The sequence below is a fragment of the Xiphophorus maculatus genome, chromosome 12 (genome assembly GCF_002775205.1).
Source record: "Xiphophorus maculatus strain JP 163 A chromosome 12, X_maculatus-5.0-male, whole genome shotgun sequence".
NCBI lineage: Eukaryota > Metazoa > Chordata > Actinopteri > Cyprinodontiformes > Poeciliidae > Xiphophorus > Xiphophorus maculatus.
Window position 1 is genome coordinate 6,522,592 of NC_036454.1, and position 22,381 is coordinate 6,544,972.

At 35.4% G+C, this 22,381-nt stretch overlaps 1 protein-coding gene across 1 annotated transcript in view; it reads right to left on the minus strand.

The window, feature by feature from the left end:
• The window catches only part of srrm4 (serine/arginine repetitive matrix 4), a 60,520-nt gene that overhangs the window by 5,291 nt on the left and 32,848 nt on the right, over window positions 1-22,381 (minus strand). The window contains exons 2-12 of the mRNA XM_005803858.3: window positions 22,012-22,149; window positions 12,244-12,333; window positions 11,138-11,218; window positions 11,026-11,052; window positions 10,732-10,782; window positions 8,963-9,049; window positions 6,696-6,858; window positions 2,200-2,525; window positions 647-838; window positions 455-556; window positions 184-339 (exon numbers count right to left, since the gene is read on the minus strand). Of these exons, the coding sequence (XP_005803915.2) occupies window positions 184-339; window positions 455-556; window positions 647-838; window positions 2,200-2,525; window positions 6,696-6,858; window positions 8,963-9,049; window positions 10,732-10,782; window positions 11,026-11,052; window positions 11,138-11,218; window positions 12,244-12,333; window positions 22,012-22,149 (1,413 nt within the window). The remainder of the gene's footprint in view (window positions 1-183; window positions 340-454; window positions 557-646; window positions 839-2,199; window positions 2,526-6,695; window positions 6,859-8,962; window positions 9,050-10,731; window positions 10,783-11,025; window positions 11,053-11,137; window positions 11,219-12,243; window positions 12,334-22,011; window positions 22,150-22,381) is intronic.

Sequence of the window (22,381 nt, forward strand, 5' to 3'; positions counted from 1 at the left end):
TTTATTCATTTTTAAAACATAATTTGGATTCAAATTATGTTTTTGTGTTTTCTTTTATGTGATTTAATTTCAAAGTTTGCATTAACATGTAACGTGTCCATCTAAGCTGTTAAAACGATGAGATTTTTTGGCAATGAAAATGTGCAGGAATAAAGGATCAGGGCAGACTAAAATCAGCTGTACCTTGTGATGCGGCGCGCTTCCAGATGGCTTGGAGAGTCTCTCCTCCTCTTCCTCATAGGAGAGTAGGACTTGCGTCTTCGTCTTTTTCCACTAACCTTATGCATGTGCTTCAGATTTGTCTCTCTGGAACTGGACTGCCGCTTCCTGTCTCGTAGTCTGGGGAACCAGATTCAACAGTGTGAACATTTAATTACCAACGTCAGCGTAGGTTTATTTCTGTACAGCGCTTAAAAAGAGACATTAGCAGCTGTAAACATTTAGTAAAACTCACCTATCAGCACTGTATTTGGAGTAGCTTCCTCTGGAGCTCAAGCTGACCAAGCTGCCTCTTCGCCTCACATCTGATGAGTTACTCAGGGAACGAGAGTACGAGCTGCGGCAAGAGAGGTGAGCAAATACTGAAAGTACTATCTCTGGTAGAATCCTGCTGGACAGCGTGTAATTGCGATATTAGATAAAGTACCTGCAAGAAGACATCGAAGGGCTTCGAGAATAGCGTCCAGAGTACCTGGAAGTCCCTGAAGATCTGCTCCTACTGCTGGAGGAGGACTGCGTTTTCCGCCGCTTTCGCGACGACCTGCTCCTCCTCTGCGCACATCGAGCTGCCTTCGGGCATCTCACAACTTCTTCCTCACATCCCAAGGTTATCTGCCCACTGCAAAGAAAGCATAAAGACATTTTAAGGGTTGGGAGTGATCAATCGTTAAAATGAGGTTTTAAAATTAGGTTCTATTAAAAGGTTGCAATAAGTTCTCTTACCTGCACCTTGATTTCTACGCCCAGTAAACAACTCTAGTCTAGAGAGTTGTCATAACTTCTTATGTGAACACTATTTTATGAGGTTTTGAGCTATGGTCATGCTCGCGTCAGAGGTGTATTTACAAAGAAAACTATGATTATTTACACAGAAAATGGAGATTGGAGAACACCAATAATTTTCTGTGTAAAGCACAAGGCAACAAAACATGTAGAGTGCTTTCAGTATCTTTTATATGAAGATGGTAAATAAAGCAGTGGTATTTTAGCTGCTGTTTTATTGAGTTTTATGTCACATTACTTTTCTAACAGACAGTTACTCTGAATGCAGTCGTCTTACTTGTTCCATTCTCAGTGTTTCACACTGGAAGGTCATTAATGGCACACAGCCTCTTACCTTTACCTCCCATGTAAATAATGATTGGTCTTATTAAAAATAATTGCACAATGCAAAAATACCCACAGTTTAAAGGCTAATAAAATACTGTTTGCAAAAAAGCAACTGTGATATTTTTAGAACTGCCTTTAGCATTAGCCTGAAGTACCAATTAATCTGGATTAGCACTAAATGTGGACGGAAAGAGAGCCATTTAGTGCCTGATTGCTTTTTAATTGAAAATCACTTCAAAAAATGTGAGCTACCTTACTTATCTGGTAAGTGCTAGTAAAGTAACCAGATATAGAAAACGTCAGAAACATACACTAAGTTCCAAAAATACACAGTAAGTTCTACAAAGTATGCTATGACTCCCTGGCAAGTCCCTGGTAAGTTTTAAGATAGCAACCAGCAAGCTTTATGAAGGTAAAAATACAAACAAGAAACCTTGCAAGTTCTGAAAACTGAACTCTACATTTTCAGCAAGTATCTGTAAGTTCCAGGAAAGTATCTGGTAGGTTTTGGGGAAATTACCAGTAAAATTAAGGAACATATTAAGTTAGTTCTGAAAGTTTGCAGCAAGTTATAGAAAATTAACTGTTAAATCCTATTAAAGTCCATTGTAGTTTTAAAACAGAAAGTGTTAAGTTCTGGTAGAATAATTTATAAAGCTGAGAAAAGTTCCAGGAAAGTACCTGCTAAGTTTTAGTAAAGTACCTGGTAAGTTCTTTAAAGTACCTTGTAGGATTTGAAAAAAAAAGCCTTTAATTTCTGAAAAACTGTGCCGGACTGGAAATTTCAAATGACTGTGAACACAGAATTTTTTTCCCCAAAGAATCATGGACACATTTTAATTGGTAATACAATCCAAACACAATGTTCACCTCTTGCTGTTTCCACTGAAAACGGTAGCAGAGAAGCCATGTTCCCCATACGGTTTGCATGAGGAAGCGTAGCTTGTCACAGAGTTCCCTGAATCGGAGCCGTTGTCTCTGTCAGCAAAGCGTTGCTTCTCAGGAGGTGAGGTAAGACGTTGACAGCAGTTCCTCTGGTTTTCAGCGACACTTGCTCGAGAAACACCAGTTTTGCTGGATGGAGGTGAGGATGTGTCGTTACCAGAGTCGTAGTCACGTGTACCTTCAGCGTGACTCGAAAAACCCTGAGCTCCTTTCCCATTTAAAAGCTCGCTTCCAGGCTTCAACGACAAAATCTGCGAACAGACAAAGAGGCAACAGCTTAAACCCCAATTTGCATGGAACAGAACCTGCTACCTGCTTTGATTTACTCTGAATACACTAGTGCAAAGGCACATATCCCATTGAAAGCACAGTAGAGATTTATTTTTTTCTTGGGACAAAAAGCTTTGAAATAGAAAGATATCATGCAAATTTGAAGCATGCGATTAACCTCGAAAGAAAGTTTGAACTCAACTAAAGTCGAAGAAATCAACAAGAAAACTGTTTTGTAAAAAGAACTGCACTTAAACAATTATATGGAAGGGAGAAGAAAATAGCAGAGAAGAACAAAAGAATCTATGTGTGAAAAAAAACTACCAGCTCTAACTCCAGTGAAGAGGAAAACAGAGTAAACAATAACCCCATTGAAAAGCCTCATTTAAAAAACATTGAACAAACATCACAAAAATGGGTTTATATAGAAAAGAAAAGGATTGCAGACTAAGAAAGATCCCACCAGTCTAACTAAGAAAGCCCTCAGAATAGGACAGATGATTGCTTTTCTCTCTCCTGTAAGAATACATTTTAAGCCTTCAGCGACCTACAAGTAAATCCCTGAATCTGCAGATAGCAGCGACTTACCAATCAAGATTTCCTCCTTAAGTAGGTAAGGTGTAAAAAAAAAAGGGAAGAGCGGGCAACATAAGTGCATCATTAGAGTCGTAAATTGCATAAAAAAAAGACAATAACCCTCTCTTCAAACTCAGAGCCAGTTAGATTTATGTTTTTTACATCGTTTTGTTGTTTTCTGGGGGTGGATATGCAGCTCCCTCCACACTTGGCATGCTTCATAAATGCACGTAAAAACCCTTCAATTACATCACTTTCTCTTCTAGTAGCATCATCTCAGAATGAGTAATTTAGAAGAAACAACCTTTAATTTCAGAATATTTAACACGCAGAACAAAAAAAAAAAAAAAAAAAAAACATTTTCAGTTTATTGGTAAAAGTCATCAGGTTTTAATTTCAAATGTCCATGAAACCATGTTTTCAAAAAGGTTTCCAGAGTTAAAAAAAGGCCACCAATATGACATCATCTCCTTTACTTAACGGTATTGAGTGTTTTGGTCTCATTTGAACAAACAGTAATTGGTCCTCCAAAAAATCTCTTTTTCTCTGTTATTGCTTTATTACTGCAAAGATTCTTGTCACTATTTCCTGATTAATACACATCTGCTTTACCAGAATGGTACGTTCTTTTGTCTTTCCTATTTTGAAGAGTGACTTCCGGAAATGGGACTTCTTTGTCACAGGAAGCAGGAAGTTAATAGAACAATCATCTTTTACTGACACTCTAGTCGGCCTTCAGAAGGAAAATTTGTTATGTTTATTTCAAAAACAAATAAGCTTAATATATTTTTTAAATATAGAACTTTTTTTCCCCACTGTACATTGTTCAAAGGTTGTATTTCTCTAAAGCGTTCAGACTGACAATATGTCTCTGCCATGAAAAAAGTTGAATTAATTTAAGGCTATTTGCACATTCAGTGCCTGGAACAGCTGCTAGTTTTTTTATGTATTGCAAAATAACAACAGATGCAAAAAGTTGGTGCAAAAAAAAAAAAAAAAACTTTATTGGGCCCTATCTTCCAGAAGGTTTTTGCAGTCATCAGTCAACACAGCATCCACAAGGGACACATAAACAAATCTTCTACCATCCTAAGAGTTTCACACAATCTGTTCACACTTGGGGCTAAAAGGTTTCACACATTTTAAACATAGACATTCTTCTATCAACACAGATGCCTTCCAGAAAATATTGACTCTTTTAAAAATCCCTGAGTTGTTCTTTTGTCAAAGATAACAAATGGCCATTTTTAAAAATAAATTTCAATTTATAGAGTCTGTAAATAAATGCATTTAGCTAATTAGATGTGTTTTTTTTATCTACTTGTAAACCGCTTATAAATATATACAATCACTATGGTGTATTACTGTATACTTCAGTGTGTAAAGTTCCCTTAAAGACTACAAAATAAATGTTGGCATGATTGGATAAATGAATTAATTTACTGAATTTCAATTAAAACCATTTGGTGTGTAATTAAAACATCCATATTTTCAATTAGCATAATTTAATGATTGCTGGGGAGAAATTAAAGATGTTTCATGCTTCACCAAGCAGGAGACAATTGGTTTAAGGACATAGCTGTTATTATAAGGCTCTAAAGAACCCTGAGAAAATTCAACATTAAGCAGCAGAACAGTTTCCAGCTGCTCACTGTGAGATTTAGGTAAGGATGGACTAAAGATGTTCTAAACTAGTAATATTTTTATAATTTCAATCAGAATACTGTTAGAGAACACCAAATTTAAGGCTTAAGAAAAACGTAAAAAACACTTTATTTAGCTTTGGGGATGATAGTTTCTTTCTTTAAAAAAAAGAAAGAAACTATCATAACTGCAGTAATAAACTTTTTTTTATTACTGCAGTTAGCATTAGCTTTTACTGAAGCAGAAGCCATATTGGATTTTGAAGAGGCAATTGGTGACAAACTTTTGACTTTCTACATCATAATCTTTATTCAGGAGGAGTTCTAGATGATTGTTCGAAATTAGTTCATTTCCAACTTTTACGTACAAAACATAAAAGCATGTATACATTAGACTGGTATTTGAAAAGCTTTACACTTGAAGGGAAAGGAGGTAATGGGGTTGCAATTTCCCTAGCAGATTTTCAGTATACATCATAAGAAGGCTTGTAAAGAAAGTGACTCATTATTGTATCACCAAGAGACGTTTGTGGAAAAAACCCCACCTGTTTTTATAAAGTTTTTATTTTTTTAATTTCGAGGATGTTTCAACAGTTAAGAATCAGCTTATCCTCCATCCATGGTTTAGCACTGAATACTGAGGAGGAAAGGAGAGCGCACACATCCAATGCAAAAAAAAAAGAAAAAAAAAGGGGGGGGGGATTAAATGATTGCTTGGTTTTGAAGAATACAGAAAATTGAAATAACTAGCACTCCAAAAACATATAAAGGTTTTAACTGTTGTCAGGAATGCTAAAAAAAAGAATGTATTCCTGACAATTGCAAGTAGCCGAAACGTGTACCTTTTTTACCTACATTAAAACCTTTGGAATGCTGGTTATTTCCTTCTTCTTTCATTTTGTTTGGCACTGAATCTTCGCAGGTGGTGAAAAAAATCAAATATTTGATAAGAAACCATATAAAACAACCTTGGTTTGAATTGAAAAGGTTGAATAAATGAAAAGTTTCAGTATTGTCAGAGGTGTTTCAAACTGGACCACTAAACTTTTTACCAAAACCCAAATAATTGTGAAACTATTTAATCTCTTACTAAAACTTTTTCTCTTCATGCCAGATTGGACCAAGGACTAACAATTGCCTTTTTCCCAGTAAAATAAAGGGAGAATCTCAGTATGTCTCACTGTTTAGAGGCTCCGTCTTCTATTAGACTAAATATAAATAAATATTTGAAAATGACCTGGACTGAACCTTCTACAGCACACACTTTGTTTGCAAACTATAGTAATAACCAACAGATAAAAAGCCTATACTTATGAAATCAAAGATTTTAGTCACTTTGTTCAAACAATATCTGCAGTTGGTGACACTGTAAAAGAAAAACAGATGGCCATTATGTTTCTGTGCTGCCTTCTAGGGTTTAAATTTGTCGCATATTTCTAGTTTTGGTAATTTGACTATCATTTATCACAGGTATATAAACATCTTTATATTTATGCATTTCCCACGTGGTTTATTTGCATGTTTTTTTTTTTAGTTCTGTTAAATCTTTATGTGCGGCTGTGAAATCCACTCCTGATGTTTTTAAATGCTTCAGGACCATTGTGATTTAGCACAGTAGTAAACGTAAAACACATCATTACTATCCTCCGCACCACTTCGGCTTCACACCTGTGTTGAAAAGCTTTCCTATATAAAGGTAAACAGCTTTTACATGTGATGCTTTGAGATACATCTTGCAATTCACACCTTAAACAGCTTTGTGTAATTGCACCATAAATATAGAAATCTAAAGCAACTTTAACGTAGTGAATTTTGAGATATGCATGTGAATATAGCTTAGAAAACAAAAAACATAAACAGTTTGACATGTCCAGACCAGAGGAACTAATTTGAACCTGCGGCAGCATTGTAAAACTTGGAAACTGTACTTACGGTGCCCGCTGAGAGGATGGAGCGATATTTAGGAGCCGTTTTACACACAGATTTAGATGCATGTCTCCACTTTGCTTCGGTGGGGTTCAGCGCTGCTCGGGTTTCCTCTCCAGCCCCTCCCATGGCTCTGAAAGCCTGACGAACCACAGACTTCTGCAGGTGTCTGTGGGGAAATGCTTTGGTTAGTTGACTCTACAACACAGAATTATGTTAGCGATGCCTGCGACTCGTCTTAGCTGACAAGCGCATTTGATGTTAATGAAGCATATATGAGGGTGCAGTTGTTTTTGTGGTAAAACACAATGTAATTACTGTTACACAACCGAAAAAGAAGAAGAGTTTCAGTTGTATTTTAAGTACAAGTTGTGAGATTTTAATTAAAAGTGTGAGGTTTGATTGTATTTGTCCCCAAAATTGTTGGCAACCACCGAGCTTTATAGATTTTGTTTTCTAATTATTTTAGCTCAGACAACAATAAACTTGTTTTACCTCATTTAAAATCTAGGTGTGTTTTAATAATAATGAGTTTCTTGTCGTGTTTTAGTTTAATTGTGAGGCCACCTTGTTTCCGTTTTCTGATTTGAATGCTAAATCAGTGCTAACTTCACCTGCTGTGTAGCTCATACATTGCAAAAACACAAAAAGCATTTTTTTAGTGCAGTTTCTAGTGCAAATATCTTAGTACACTTGAAATAGAGCAAAACTAACTCACAAGTAACTTTTTGGCAGGACATAGGAGCTTGCTTTAGGTCAGTATATTTTCCGCTGGCAAATCATTTAACTTATAAAAGGTAAAAATGTCCAATTATAAGTGAAATATTCTGTTAGGGTGACAGGTATTTTTTCATCAATATTACGGAATTAGTTACTTAAAACAAGCTTCAATGTCTTGCTGAATGGCTTAGTTGTAAATTAGTTTTGTCTTATTTCAGGTATAGTAACATATTTGCACTAGAAACTAGGCCAAAAGTATTAAGGTTTTGAGTTTTTGCAGTTTAACAAATAAAGTTATCCCATAGGTCTAAATTAATTATTATTTCTTTACAAGAAATCTTCACAGCTTGTTGTACGCATGTACTTGTGATTATTTGTCTAACAATAAGGCTCACCACCCAGGGTGGCATCTCTTTGGTGGCTGCAAATGACTAAGAAAAAAACATTATGTGCCAGTTGTGCCTGCAAAGAGTTCAGTGTTTCTTTTGGAGCATCCCATCAATTAAGGTCAAAGGTGGTTTAACATTTAAAGTTAATCTATTATATATAAGTGTAATATTCTTCTACTAAGAACAATCCAAGCTAATGTAAGTATATATGAATGTTCATTCATTGTTTTGGAATATTTTGTATTTATTTTTCTCAAACTTGTGTAAATCATTATTTTGAACCAGATTTTGTGATGGACTCATTGCAATTTGTTCAAATGTGTTTAAAACACACATGTTTCATATGTAGGGTGTTTAACTAGGAAAATTGTGTGTGCATTGCATTTCTTATTTTACATATTTTATTTTGGGGCTTTTAAATGAACATTTTGTTGCTTAACTTGCAGGATATGTGGCCTGCTTCACCTGGCAATGGAGCTTACAATAGAAATCCGTCCAGTTCTGCAATAAAGGGCGTTAAACCTTTTGTTAAATTTAAAATGTTCATAACTGTCTACTGTCATTTGAGAAATAAATACAGTAAATGTGAAACTGAGAGATGAATGCTACTGATTATCATACTACTTATTTAATACACGCTGCCTCACTATTTTGTCTCAATGTGTTATATATTTATAAACCTCTAGCATTCTCTTTTATTAAATACTGTACTCTATGTGAGTCCTGCCGTCTTCCCTGAGTTTTTATCCTGAACTCATTAGTCAGATTTACTGTTTTAAATTTTACATAAAATTTTACTGTTTTACATTTCTTATTTACAATACAACAATCTGCATCAAACTGGAGTTAAAGTGAAAGAATTACCCCTTTTATCCAGCAATTCCACTAGCAATTACTCAAATGTAATCAGAAAAAAAAGCCACACCACAGAACCTCTTACATATCACCGAAACCCCAATATTTCACTCTATTTCGTCCTAACTGAGTGAATTGATCAGAGAAGTGAATTTGTGGCCATTTTCTGTGAGGTCGTGATAAGAGTTGGGTATACTGGAGCAGGAGGAAGTCACCTCTGTCTTATCAGTTTGTGCTGCAGTGAGACCAAGACGCCTCACGCTGATAAGAAAGAAGTGTTGGGGTTGGAGGGAGAGAAGGGGGCCCTACCTGTCCCCCGGGAAGGATCTGGAGGAGGATGCGCACGACTCCGACCTCCTGTAGTGTCGCCTCCGACGTGAGGAGTGAGTCCGTGAACTGGTGGAGAGCAGAGAAGAAAAGAAAAAGAGGAGAAACGAGGGCTGAGAGTTGAAACAGAGATGAAACAGTTTAGAGATACTAAAAGAAAGCGGAGTTGTAGGGAGATAGAAAGGAGTTATAATAAGCAGCTATTTAAATTCTATGCCATGAAAAAGCTTAAACACCCCTTGAATCTTTTTCACAATTTATTTAGTCACAACTGCGAACTTTGACAAAAGAAAACTATATCTAGTTTTTAAATCTTTTCATTACAAATAAAGATTTGAAAAGTGCGGCATATGTGTATTTAGTATGGAAGAGGGTAAGGACACTGAAAAAAACAACAACAAATTCTGACTTTTTTCTCTGAATTTTGATTTTTGATTTCAAAAGATCAAGTCAAAATTCTGAGAGCTGTTTTTCAGTGCTACTAGCCCTCTTTCATAATTAAGGAGTCCTTATTTTGATCTAAATAAAATCTAGTCCAACCATTTTCCTCCAGTTGATGGAAAGATGGTTGGAAATAAATACAGGCTGATTGTGAAGGAAGATTTGACACTGCTGTGGAAGTTCACCTTTTAGCAAAACAATAACCCAAAACATTCAGCCTGAGCAACATTTGAACAGTTTACTTGAAAGGATAATCATGTTGGAATGGTTAGCGGGAATTCAGACATTAACCCACTGAAACAATGGATGCTATTAATTCAGCCTCACTCAGTCTGAGCTGTTTCACAAAGAATGTCGGGGAAAGATTAGATGTGCAAAGCTGGTAAAGACAAACAGCTCTGTGTTTACACAGGGAGACAAATACAAATGCCACATTTTAAGATTTTTATTTGTAAAAAAATCAAAAACAGTAAAACATTTTTGCTCCATCTGCATTTTCGCTCTATCTGGGTCTGCAGCTGATATACCTCTGAGGATCTTCCACATTGGCTCTTTATAACTCTGGATAAAAATGATAAAAGACCAACTAATGTTTTTAAGAATAAATACAATAAAACATGAAGATTTTTCAGAAGGTTTTCATTTTTTATAAGGAATAATTGCATAATTTAAAACTATTTTTGCCATTGGGTTCAAAACTATGTGATTTTGACAAATTAGCTATTCTCTTTTTACAATATTTACGCGTTTTCTCTTATTTTAAAACCTAACAAAAGTAAAAAGAAAAATAGTAGTTCTTTAAAAATAACAACATATACTATATAGTAGATATTAGTTTAAAATCACAATTTTTTCATATTTGCAGCTCTAAACAAGTTTTAGTTAACTGGACTGGTCATTTGAATTGTAAAGATTGAAGATCCTTGTTCTATTACCTAAAATACCAGTAAAATATATTAATGTTTGTGGTTTTACTGTGGAAAAAATAAGTCAATTAATTTATAAGGCACTGCTACAAAACAATAATCTGGTTGAAAGTCAAATTAGGAGAAACTGCAAAATCACAGCATGAAATTGGCTTCAGTTACCCCCTTTTGATATTTGCTTTACTCTCTTTGTGGCTTCGGTACTTTTCTCCGTGAGGGTTTGTTTTTATCGGCTTGAAGAAAATTTCAAAGCTGCATGTGTCTTTGGTTCCCCTGCGGTGCCCTTACATAGTTGTAACATCTATGACAAGCCACAGAGGAAGGAAGGAAGGAAGGAAGGGAAGGATACTCCAGATGATTCTGATGCAACAATCACAGACTGACCTTTTCTTGTGCTTGCGTTCATCCTTCCTCTTACGTTTTAAACTTGAAGAGCTGGAGGGATCAAAAAGAGCAGAATAAGCCGGAGGTGTTTAAGACTGACAAAGCCTTCACAGTCAGCCTGCCTTCTTGCTGATACACTAAGAATCAGGCTTTAAGGTGAAAATCCAGTAATCCTCCTGCATGCATGCCATTGTTACACCACATTTAAAACAGCAACGTATTCTAGATAAGTAGAATTTATTTTACTACTACAGGCAATACAAATATTAATGATAATACTAAACATAAAAATACCTGTGTTTTGACTTCTTAGAGGTATACCTGGAATGTAGAGAAAGACGATTTGAGTCACTTTTAAAAAAAATAAATCCATACTAACAATACTGTGATAATAAAGAAGAAATACCTATGATGCTTGCTTTTCTTAGTGCTCTTCTTCTTTTTCTTTTTCTTCTTCCTCGCTGGTGACAGACTGTGTGAAGGAGACCTGAAGGGAAATAAATGGTAATAATGAAAGATAAACATGAATTCTAATACTCCTTAATTAAGTTGAGTTTAATTCAGTTCACATTAAGTTGTTTTGAATATCAATATTTTACAACAAACCATTCAGTGGCATTACAGAGTTAGATTTGTGTCCATTGGAATCTAGATGAGTTCAATAAAATCATTTTCAAATAGATACTTTTTAAACTCAGTTTAATCTGATTAGATGAAGACAAACTGAACAAATTTCAGTACATTGTGTTTATTTCAGTGCAGTTCTGTTTACACCATAGTTATTCCTAATACATGCACCCGATTTCCATGCAATTTATCTTAAATCCAGTAGTAGGCTACAATCCAATTGTTTTCAAATTAATTTCCTATTCCTTTGAAAACAGGGCTTTAAAATATTTATAACAATAGTTGGAGCAATTTAATACATTTTGTCCTAGTTCAATCATATCATTTTCCAATTTAATACTATTTATTAAAAACAGACTAGTTCAAGTATAAATAATCCAGTTCATAATTCCAAATCCATTGTCCATTGTATGCCGATTATTTCAAATGAATTCCAGTGTAATCTCATTAAGTATAATGTAAGTCATTGTGGTTAATCAGACAATTAATTTAAAGTTGGTTCATTTAAGTTAAAACCAGTTTCATTCAAATTGAGCATTTCTACAGTTTCTTTAAAGGCAATAATTGAAAATAATTTGAAGTACCTGCAGTTTATTTCATTACAAATGATTGTGGCGCAATCTACAAAGATAAGTGAATCTAATTTTTTATAATTTATATATTAATTTATTTCAGTTCAGTCCAAATAGAGAGTGAATACAGTGCAAGTCACTACACTTATAAATTAATTTATATTATTAGTTTGATGCATTACAGTAAAATAGTATTATTAAAATGCATAAATACCCTCAAATCTTTGGTTTCATGGATTTACTGCATGTTCATTGTATTCTGCTGTTTCAAACACCAAAGGACTGCAAGAACTGGCAAACTTTTAAAACTCACCTCCTTCTTTTTCTCTTCCGCTCAGACTTCCTCTTCTTCTTCTTCTTCTTCCCTTTCGCCCGAGGGGAGAGGACACCATCAAAGGAGGGGCTGTGGGGCCGAAACAGAGGAGAAGGAAACATCTGCAGTCACTCATGAGACGTGATGGATGATGTTCAGCACCAAGAAGCCAACAGAGACTAGTATTGCAGATTAATCTGAACCTATAAAATAATTACAAACCCTCAAAGAAAAAAAAATCAGCTATTTATGTACATTAGAGCCACTTCAGGTGGTGTTCAAACAAGAAGTGCAGTCTTTAAACCTCTGGAGTAAAGATTTGTCCAGTTATAATAGGACATTGTTGGATTATGAAAAAAAGAAAAACCTGCTCAGCTGGTAACTTTTCTGGCTTGTTTCATTTCTGTCAGCTTGCCAACTCCATGATTTTTTCAAATGTGATGGCCGTTAGGTGCATGTTTCACCTGATTTAGCTGCTTATACTGAGATCCTAAACTGTAGAACCTAACTGCATTTGGTTTCTGTTTAAGGCTGTAATTGATCTCCATTTATCTGTCCTTCTGCAGACTGCCTTTTTTAAAAATACGATCACTTGGACTTTTTAGATTCTTCATGAGTGTGCCACTTTTCTAACATTTTCATTGTATACATTTTCATAGTTCTCCACATTTAATGTCTACCACTGCACACTGTCTTCTGCCTGAACACACATTTTCCTTCAAATCCTTATTATTCATCTTCCCCACTTTTACTCTTTTTTTGGACTGAATTTATCATTACACAGAAAAAGAAAACTGTCAAGTTCCTTCATGTGGTCAGATTGATTAATTTCCAGATGCCCACCTTTTCCCTCTGTCTGAAAGTGAGACATCTGAGAAAGGAGATGAAGGGCTTCAAAAATCACCGAAGGCTTACTGAGCGGTCCTTTCAAGGACAGGAGCAAAGGCAGTTCGTGAGCGAGCCAAAAAAGTGATGTGAACAGAAAGGAGATTACATCACAATGAGGCCTGAGAAATTGTCAAGAATATGGGATGATTTTAAAAGGACATAAATTGTATCCTCTGTGACTGACTGATGGAAACTCAGAGTCTTCTCAACAACATAAACACTCCTAAAATACCTGCTGAATGTCTGATCTCTAATATTTTAACCATTTTACATGAAGAGAAATCGTTAGTAATCACAAAACACAACGACGTTTAAGAAAATCCATCTTTAATGGATGAGTGAGACGGTCCTTTAAAATTTTTATAAGGATCCTGAGGGTGAGAGGATCAAAACGTTTGGCAGTAGACCCCCAAAAATCTTCCTCTTCTTTTAGCTCTAGATTCATGACAACACAAGCAGATCCTCAATCCAGATTAAGGAAATTAAAGATGCAAAGTAACCATTAAACAGTATCTGCACAAGAATGACTTACAGACAAAATAAACCCCACGTATGCTCCACGTCACAATCTTGTTTTTCATGACTTTGCAAGGAAGCATCAAACATATGATGATAACTTTAACGTCTAATTAGAAAAAAAAAGATAATCTATACAGTTGTGATGGTATTCTGCATTGCTATCATGACAAGGAGTCCCATAGAAAAAAATGTTTTCTGCATGGATTTGTTTCTACTTTTTACTTGAAACAATGGACCTTACCAAGCTCCGCCCACAACCGACCCACGTGACCGCAAGTCTCACAAGCAAAGCCTCGCGATTACTGCATCATTTCTACCAGATTTTCACAATATATCAGCTACTAAATGGACAGAGGAACTAACAAGTTCATGTCATCATCTGGGAGGAGGTTACTGGTTTCTCACTCACAAGCTGGTTGCAAACCTGAGGTCAGCAGGTGTCAGTCAGTTATTGTAGAATTGACATTTGGTTTGATGACGTCAATATGAGAAGCTACAGACTGACAGGAGGAACCAAAGAGCTCTGGAAAGGTAAAGGCAAATCGTCTGAAGCTGGGATATAATTCATTTAATTTCACATAATTATCGCGGTAGAAGCCATTTGTTTATGAAATATATTTGTTCTATTTGATGTTTGTTGTGAATGACGTAAACTCACAAATGATCGAGGTAATTAGTCCAACGTTTAGAAACAGCGGCTGTAATGCGCCACAGCAAAGGTAAACAAAGGTAAAATAACCCGAACAGGTGATCAACTCAAAACCGCTCCTACCTTTTTACGCTCTCTCTTTGTAGTTTAAGCACACCTGTTACCGTGGCAACCGCCTGCGCCCCGCAAGACGAGCAAAGATTACGTTAAAAACATAACATTCAGTCCGTTACAATATCAAGTTTCCAGGCTTGATATTTATTTCTCGATTATTAATCAGCGCTTACCTGAACACAGCGATGGTTGATTGACTAGCTGTACTTGGTGCTAACGTGGCTAACACGAGTAACAGTTTAGTCCAAAGCCTTTTCTGCTAAAATAAAATCTTTAGTGTATGTCAGATACAGACACATTGCATATTGATCTGTTTAGCTAACGTAAGACTGTGTAGCAGACAGGCTTCAGGGTGTAGAAGTTGTATCAGTTCTGCCATTATGCTGTACTTAGCTAACGGGAAGCTAAGTGTGTTTGTGAGACGGCCACGCACGTGACCACGTAGAATGGGCATCAGCCAATGAAACGCGGCCCCTCTGGTAAGGTCCATTGAGCTTCAGTCTGGGAGAGACGTCAAACCGTATGTGGAGATGCTTTCACTGGTGTTCCTCCTAAACTAGGAACAATTAAATGTGCTACACCACTAGTTCCTAGTTTAGGATATCTATCTATCTATCTGTCTGTCTGTCTGTCTGTCTGTCTGTCTGTCTGTCTGTCTGTCTGTCTGTCTGTCTCTCTCTCTCTCTCTCTCTCTCTCTGCCTGTCCACCTATTTGTCAATGCTATTGACAAGCTGCTGTATTTTGATTACAGTGTATGGAAAATGGCATTACCATGTGAAATAAACAACAAATGCCTTTATAATAATATTTCCAGGATTTGTCAAAATGTGTTTGACAAATCCTATTACTGCTCATTCAAGAGTAATGCTGCAATTTATTTGCAATTTTAAGAGAAAAATACCACTTTTTCCTGATTTTAAACAGGAGTGTTGGATACTGTAACATAGTGAACGCCTAACGGAAACATGCAACCACTAAACTCTAGAGACTGTGTGCCAGTTTCGCTGGATCCACAAGAGTGTCCTGTAGTAATAAATGGCCCTGCTTGGCATCGTCGGCAGTTCAGGAGCATTAGGAACTGAAATGCATTAGACCTGATTAGACTCAGCAAGCCAAAGTACCCTCTCCTGATAATGAGAACGCTTTGTCACTCATTAACACTTTGACCATTCTGGCCTTGTAGTGGGAGAGCATTTGCATTTCTTCTGGCCAGCAGAAACGGTTTCTCTTGATGAGATGGAGGGAGCAAGAGAGCAGTCATTTTCCAGCTATGTAGGAATCGCAACTCAGCGCAACAATTGTGAATAAAAATTGGGATTTGAGGACATCTAATAAGAGCTCAGATTCATTTACCTACGGAGTATTTTTATTTTTTTCCCCCAATGTATTGAAATACTTTCTAAACATGTCTTTATATGTAAGCTACACACTTTCCTTGGGATAAGTTGTGTTTCTAGGTTTCTGTCTAATGAGGTTTTTGACACTTGAGGTTTTTGACAAATAAATGCTTTAACTGATTCGCCTCCATTTTTGTTTTTTTTTTGTAATTTGGTGCAAACTGTTCCCCAACATCTTCACCCGCCACTGTGCTAATCTGGTCGAAATATTTCATGACTGATCGAGACTCAGCTCTTCTATATCTGACAAAAGAAAAATCACAAATGAGGTTCCTCAAGTGTCTATTCTCTGACCTCTTTTACTCAATATTTAAATGTTCCACTTGTTTACAAGATATGATTACGAAATCAGGCACGATTTCCTAATCATATCTGATGACACAGTTGTATCCAGATTTGGGTAGTAACTAGTTACATTAACTCAACTACACTAACTTGAGTAACTTAAAAAAAACACTTTTAGTGGTATTCTAACTATGCTGTAATTTTTACTTTTACTTGAGTAATTTAATTATGAAGTATTTCTACTTTTACATGAATACAATTTCTGGATTTTCTACCCACTGAATGAAGAACAAACATGTTTTAATCCAAACTTCACCAGACAGATTTTTTTTTGTCTGATTTTACTTTTTTGATATCTATATGAATTATTGTCATTCTCATTCTTAACATATTAAATTCCCACTTATGTCTATTTTTTAAAACATATTTTTAAATGTTAAATTATTAATATTTTGATTAGTTACTCAGTACTTGAGTGGACTTTTTACCAAATACTTTATTGCTCTTAAGTAATTTCTTGGATGACTACTTTTTCCTTTTACTTGACTTTTTAGGTCAGAAAGGCAATTGCTTACAGATCAGGATTCAAGTTAACTCAATAAGGCCAAAACGTATATTAAATATGCTTTGAAGGTTTTGGCTAGTTTGTTATATTCTTTAAAATGTTGTCAGAACAAAGGGCTTACCTTGGAAACAGAACACAGAAAAACTGAAGTTTGACTTTATTTTTAGCATGTTTCATTATTATACTGGTATTTTCACTGCTTTCTGTAGAAAATCAATCAGGCACCTGCAGCTGATCAAAATAATGCCAGCAGAGTTTTGGCCAGCAGCAGGAAATAATCCCAATCCTTAAATTACAACACTGGCTTCTTGTTTGTAAAGTGATTTAATTATAATTCAGGTTTGAAATGTACTGTAGACTCCTCAGGTCACCAGAGATATGATTACGAAAAAAATGAAACAAGGCAATACATCATGTAGTTTCTACTCCACAATACAATTTTCCTGAAAATATGTGCAGAAACTCCTTAAAAACAGGAGAATAAAGTGTTTAAATATTGTTGTTTCTTTGGTGTATTTCTGGTCTTTAATGTGATTTTCTCTACCTCGGTTCTTTTTATAAGGCATTCTGAAATGCCGAGTGTACGCTTTCCCTGAAACCTGCCTAATATTTGCTCATTAAATCTGACATGCTGTCTTTAGAAGAAGCGAAAATCAGTTTAATTTTATAACTAATGTTTGATTTCTCCGCTGAGTTGAGCTGCTGCGATCCAATTAGCAAGATAACAATCCGAAGAGAAAGTGCTTTTCCCAACAGATGACGTTTCTTTCTGGCAGCACTTTGTTATTGAGACAAAGGGTTTGGAAATTTATGTAGTTAATTAGCCATTGAAAAACATAAATAAAAAAACACAAACACAGTATTAATCATGCACTATTTGTAAAAGCTTTTGGGAAAAGCATGATTCTTCTGCAGTGCTTCCCGGAGACTTTAGCCAGTGAACCTGCCACCTTGCAGTCAAAGGCATTGGTGGAAAAAGAAAAACTTATATCTCCTTTTATTTTTTTATAACGCCACAAGAGATGTCCAATGTATGAATATACACACAGATTTATTATTACACCCAATTATAAATTAAATTAAGTTTTTCCCTCTATTATTTTTAATGCATCATAGACTAACAGGCTTAGGAAACGGACTTGAACAGAAAGGCAGGTTGTTGTTGGACAAATTTACAAATGGTTGTGAAGTGGTGAGCTGTGCAGTGCTGGCTGCAGGTGTTTAAGCAACACATATAGATGTCCAGAGTAGTTCGCTCTGAGCAATTAGGAGAGCCATAAAAGGGAATACTGTGACTGTAAATTTAGAAATAATAATTATTATGTCTATGTGTTTGTTGGGGAACTGGCTTCTGAAAAGGGATCAGGTAAAGGTTCAGTTTATTCACTTTAGACTATTTTAGTTTTTCCTCACTTAACTTTATTTTTTAAAAGTCTATTTTTTTATTGGACAAGGCTACAGAAGGTGAGGTAGAGTTTGAATCCAGAAGTTGCTTTGTTTTGATAAAACAAAGTATTACCTGAGCTCAACTAGAGTGCAATTACTTTTGTAATGTTTTTTCCCTGGAATACACTAAGACAGAAATGAAAATAATTAGATTAGCACATTTAATTGCCAGGATTTTCACGTTGGATGCATTTATGTTGTGTTGCATTTCATAAATTCACCTAAATTATCATCTTCATCTAATTTTAGTTTATTAAAAACATTTCAAATGTAGGACAAACATTAAATAACTGGTAAAGAAGATTTATAAAACATTATATATATATATATATATATATATATATATATATATATATATATATATATATATATATATATATATATAGAGAGAGAGAGAGAGAGAGCAGTACATAGCAATAAAACACAGCTTCAAAACAAACATGTATATTTCTCTTGGATTGCTTGTTGAGTGAAGTAATGTTTTTAAAAACTGGACACAAGCAGCTATGCTATTTGGTGAAAAGAATCAAAACAAATGTACAGGTGAATATCAGTAGATTAGAAAATGATTCAAAAGTTCATTTAGTTCAGTAACTCAGTTTATTATGTGAAACACATTATATAGATTAAGTTTTTATTTCTGTTATTATGAACATTTCTGCTTATAGCTACTGAAAACAAGGAGATTAAAATATAAAATCAGACAAGCTGAAAATATCCTCATCTTGTCCCATATTCTAATTTGAATGTTTTTAAATTTGAAGATTTACAGCATTGTCCATGTTAATGTTCGCATAAATGGGGAGAGCCTTTTATTCCCCAGCTGGAAGAAGTCTGTTTTGGATTTCTCCAGTCTGATTTTCTGTCACTTTGATTATGAGATCAGAATTTCCTTATGTTTATGAAAACTGTCTGTATTCTTAGAGATTAGACACTTATTGTCTACTCCAAAAACCCCACGTCACTCCATATAAGCAATATGAAAAATGTGTTGCTTAACAAAAACAAAAACAATCATGTGGTGAGACATTAAAGGCTTTAATAAAGAGTTCCATTTTACAAAAATGTTTAGCTTGTAGAAAGGTTTTACAATATAAACCCTTGAGTTTGAAAATGTTGTAAAAAAATAAAACGCCCTTTCAGGTGGAAAAATAACTAATCAGAGGTTACATCATTAAAAAAAAAAGGCAAGGCCGTGATTTTTCATGGAACTGTTCCAGATATGCTGTGTATGAAAAACATAATGTTTTCTCTTAGTGGTTGAACGCAGTGAACAGTCGGGTTCCAGACCACCAGTAATTTCTGGGTTGTTGGTAATGGAGCAGCAGACGGTTGATGGAAGATGGCCCTAAAACATTTTGTTTCCTCTAGTAGTATGTTTTGGACACATAGGGGGCCATTGTAAAGATATTACACACTGAGTGATGTGGCCCAATTTCCTGCCTTCATACCAGGCACAGTAGTTTGTGAAATAAGCCACAACTGTGACCTGTTAGGAATTTTAAACACACAGACGTCACAGAGGAACAATTTGGTGATGACGCAAAATCCCATTTCTCTCTTCGCACCCAGTTCTTTTCCCTTACATCCAGCTTTGTAAAATCACAAATGTTTATAAGAGGAGAAAGTGTAATTTTCTTAAAAATAGACATTTTTCAGAGCTACTTGCACAAAAAGTTGGGTGTATGAACAATTTTCTGGAAAACTGTTCTAGTTTTAAGTGTTTTTTTTTGCCTGCGATTTGGTATTATTGTCAATCATGCGTCATCGAAAAGATAAGGTGAACACAGTCATATTTCTTAACAAAAAGGCCTTTTATGGCCACAGAAGCCATTATAATGTGCACTTAGCTGGTAAATACTGTGCCTTCAATTGAGATGATCTTAGCAGGAGTTAATGGTGGCTTTCTGTGTAAACTGGGTAAGAATTAACCTCCTTATGCAAGATTAGAAGAGCATGATTTAATGGAGGTAGAGGGTGTGAGGGATAAAATGTAATGTTGCAGGAATTATATGCTGCTATACTGTGACATGGTGTATGACTTAGACTGGCTTAGGCATATATTTTCTCCCCAAAATGTTGCTATTTTATAATTTAATTTTGATGTATAGTGTCTGTTTTTGTCTCAGAAACTCTGGAAAATTTAGCAGTCATTTGGTTTCTCCTTGGTGATAATATTAAATAAAACTCCCACTAACGTCTGTTTACATACAAGGAATTTGTAACACCCACAACGAATCATTTCTGCGAAACATTTTCTGATTTTACCATGAAACATGAACCATTTCTAGAGATTTAAATAAAATTTCACTTTTAAACCAAATATTTGCCAAATTAACCAGGTGTCTTTGAGCTGTTTAGACATTGTTCAGAAATGGAAACGCTAACATAGTGAATTGAATTAAATACAATAATAATAAACCAATATTGTAATCCGACCATTGTTAAATTATAAGCTTCAAAGCATGTGAAAACCTTGTTAAATCCAGTTATATTGTATGGTTTTCTGGTTTAGGAGGCATTTTAATATTTTTTGTTATTATTTTGACAGAAACAATGTTAACTATTTTTCAACTGCAGTCCCCGGACACAAACACAACATACACCAAACAATTCAAATACAACTATACCCCAAAAAACTAGTGAGAGATAAAGTTAGCAAGTGTAAAAGAACGTTAGAAATATCTAAACGTCTTTGATATACAGCAGCAGTATGATTATAAAATAACACCAGAAATACATACTGAGAAGTGTTATACACTTTCAAAATGTATATTCATGCAGTTGAATTAATTATGTCTAGTTTTTTTTTCTCTTCACATATTCAAAGCACCAACACCACATGCTGAATTTATCATTGTTCACTTTTCCTTTAGTCAAAAGGCAGTTTTGAAGTGTGAAAAGCATACATGAAAACACATCAATCACATTGGTATAAATCACACAGAATCACACAGAGAAAAGTGTTAATTCCCACAGTGTTTCATAGTGGAGGCTTTCGAAGAAGTCAAGGCCCACTGGGACCACTTTTCAGCCAAAATGGATGCACCGCAGAGCTATTGCATTAGGCAGCTGAAGGTGCCAAGTATAAAAGAAAACAAAAATAAAAAAAGGCTTCAAGAAAAAAAACTGTTAAGTCGCATTTTTAAGAGGAGCAGAAGCTGGAAAAAGTTTTTTCCTCATACTTTTGGGGTTATGCCAAATAACTCTTAGTTATTTAAACGCATACGAGAGAAACTTTATTATCAGACGCCTGCATATCTCTGTGTTTTATTCATTGTAAAATTTTAATACCAACAGTTGCTGCAGGATAAAATTCACTGAGCTTTGTTACTGATGCAACCTCAAATGTGCTTCACACATCTCAATGTTCCTCCTGCTGTGCTGCTGCAAATGCTTTGAAGCTTTTATATTAATGAAGAGGTCCTTACCTCTGATTAAAAGAAGAAGAAACTAAAGGAAAAAGAAAATGAGCCTTCCAGGTTAAGATTTCCCTAAAAGAAAATCCTAATGATGCACAGTAAAGTTTGACACCAGATTCTTTCTTTGTGTCCTTCGGGGTCGACCTGATAAGACTTTTATGTTTCAATCCACCAGAATATAGAGATTATTCTGCTTTTTCTCACTTAGAGTCGGGCCCTGAAGAAATTCTGTGGATCTGCAGAAGTGGTTTATCATAAGCACTGTGATCTACAAAAGCAAAGCAGAAAAACAAAAACAAACCCCTACCATTCATCACCAGCTTCGCGTCTCTCTCATCAAAACTCCTACGTCTTTAACATGGATTGATTTCTAAGTCCTCTTATCTTTTCCCCAGCGCTTGTTGTTTGAGCTTAGGAAACCCTCTTGATGATTTTTGAAGCATTTCATTTTAGCATCAGTGAGAGCACAGAGACTAACTCACATTCTGGCCCTGCGGTGACTGTGGTGTTTACGTCCACTTCCTTTGATGCAGCCGTTCCTGTCTGCGCTGTCCACCCTCATGTCAGCAGCTTTCCGATCGTCTGTCTGAAGCGGCTGGTAGGATGTTGTTGTTTCTGAGCTGCACAGGAAACAGAAAAGAAAAAAAAAAGAAAGAACAGACACATTTAGACAGAAACATTTTTTCTTTGCGCTTCAGCAAAATGTCAACATTTGTGGGGTTTTTCTTAGTCTCCACAAGCCTAAAGCTTATATCAGACAACAGTGAAAAAGAGGATTTAGCTTGCTTGGTAATAGTTAATCCCTCCAGTTTACTAGCCATATGTTTTAGTCCCCACCTTCTCCTGCTGGAA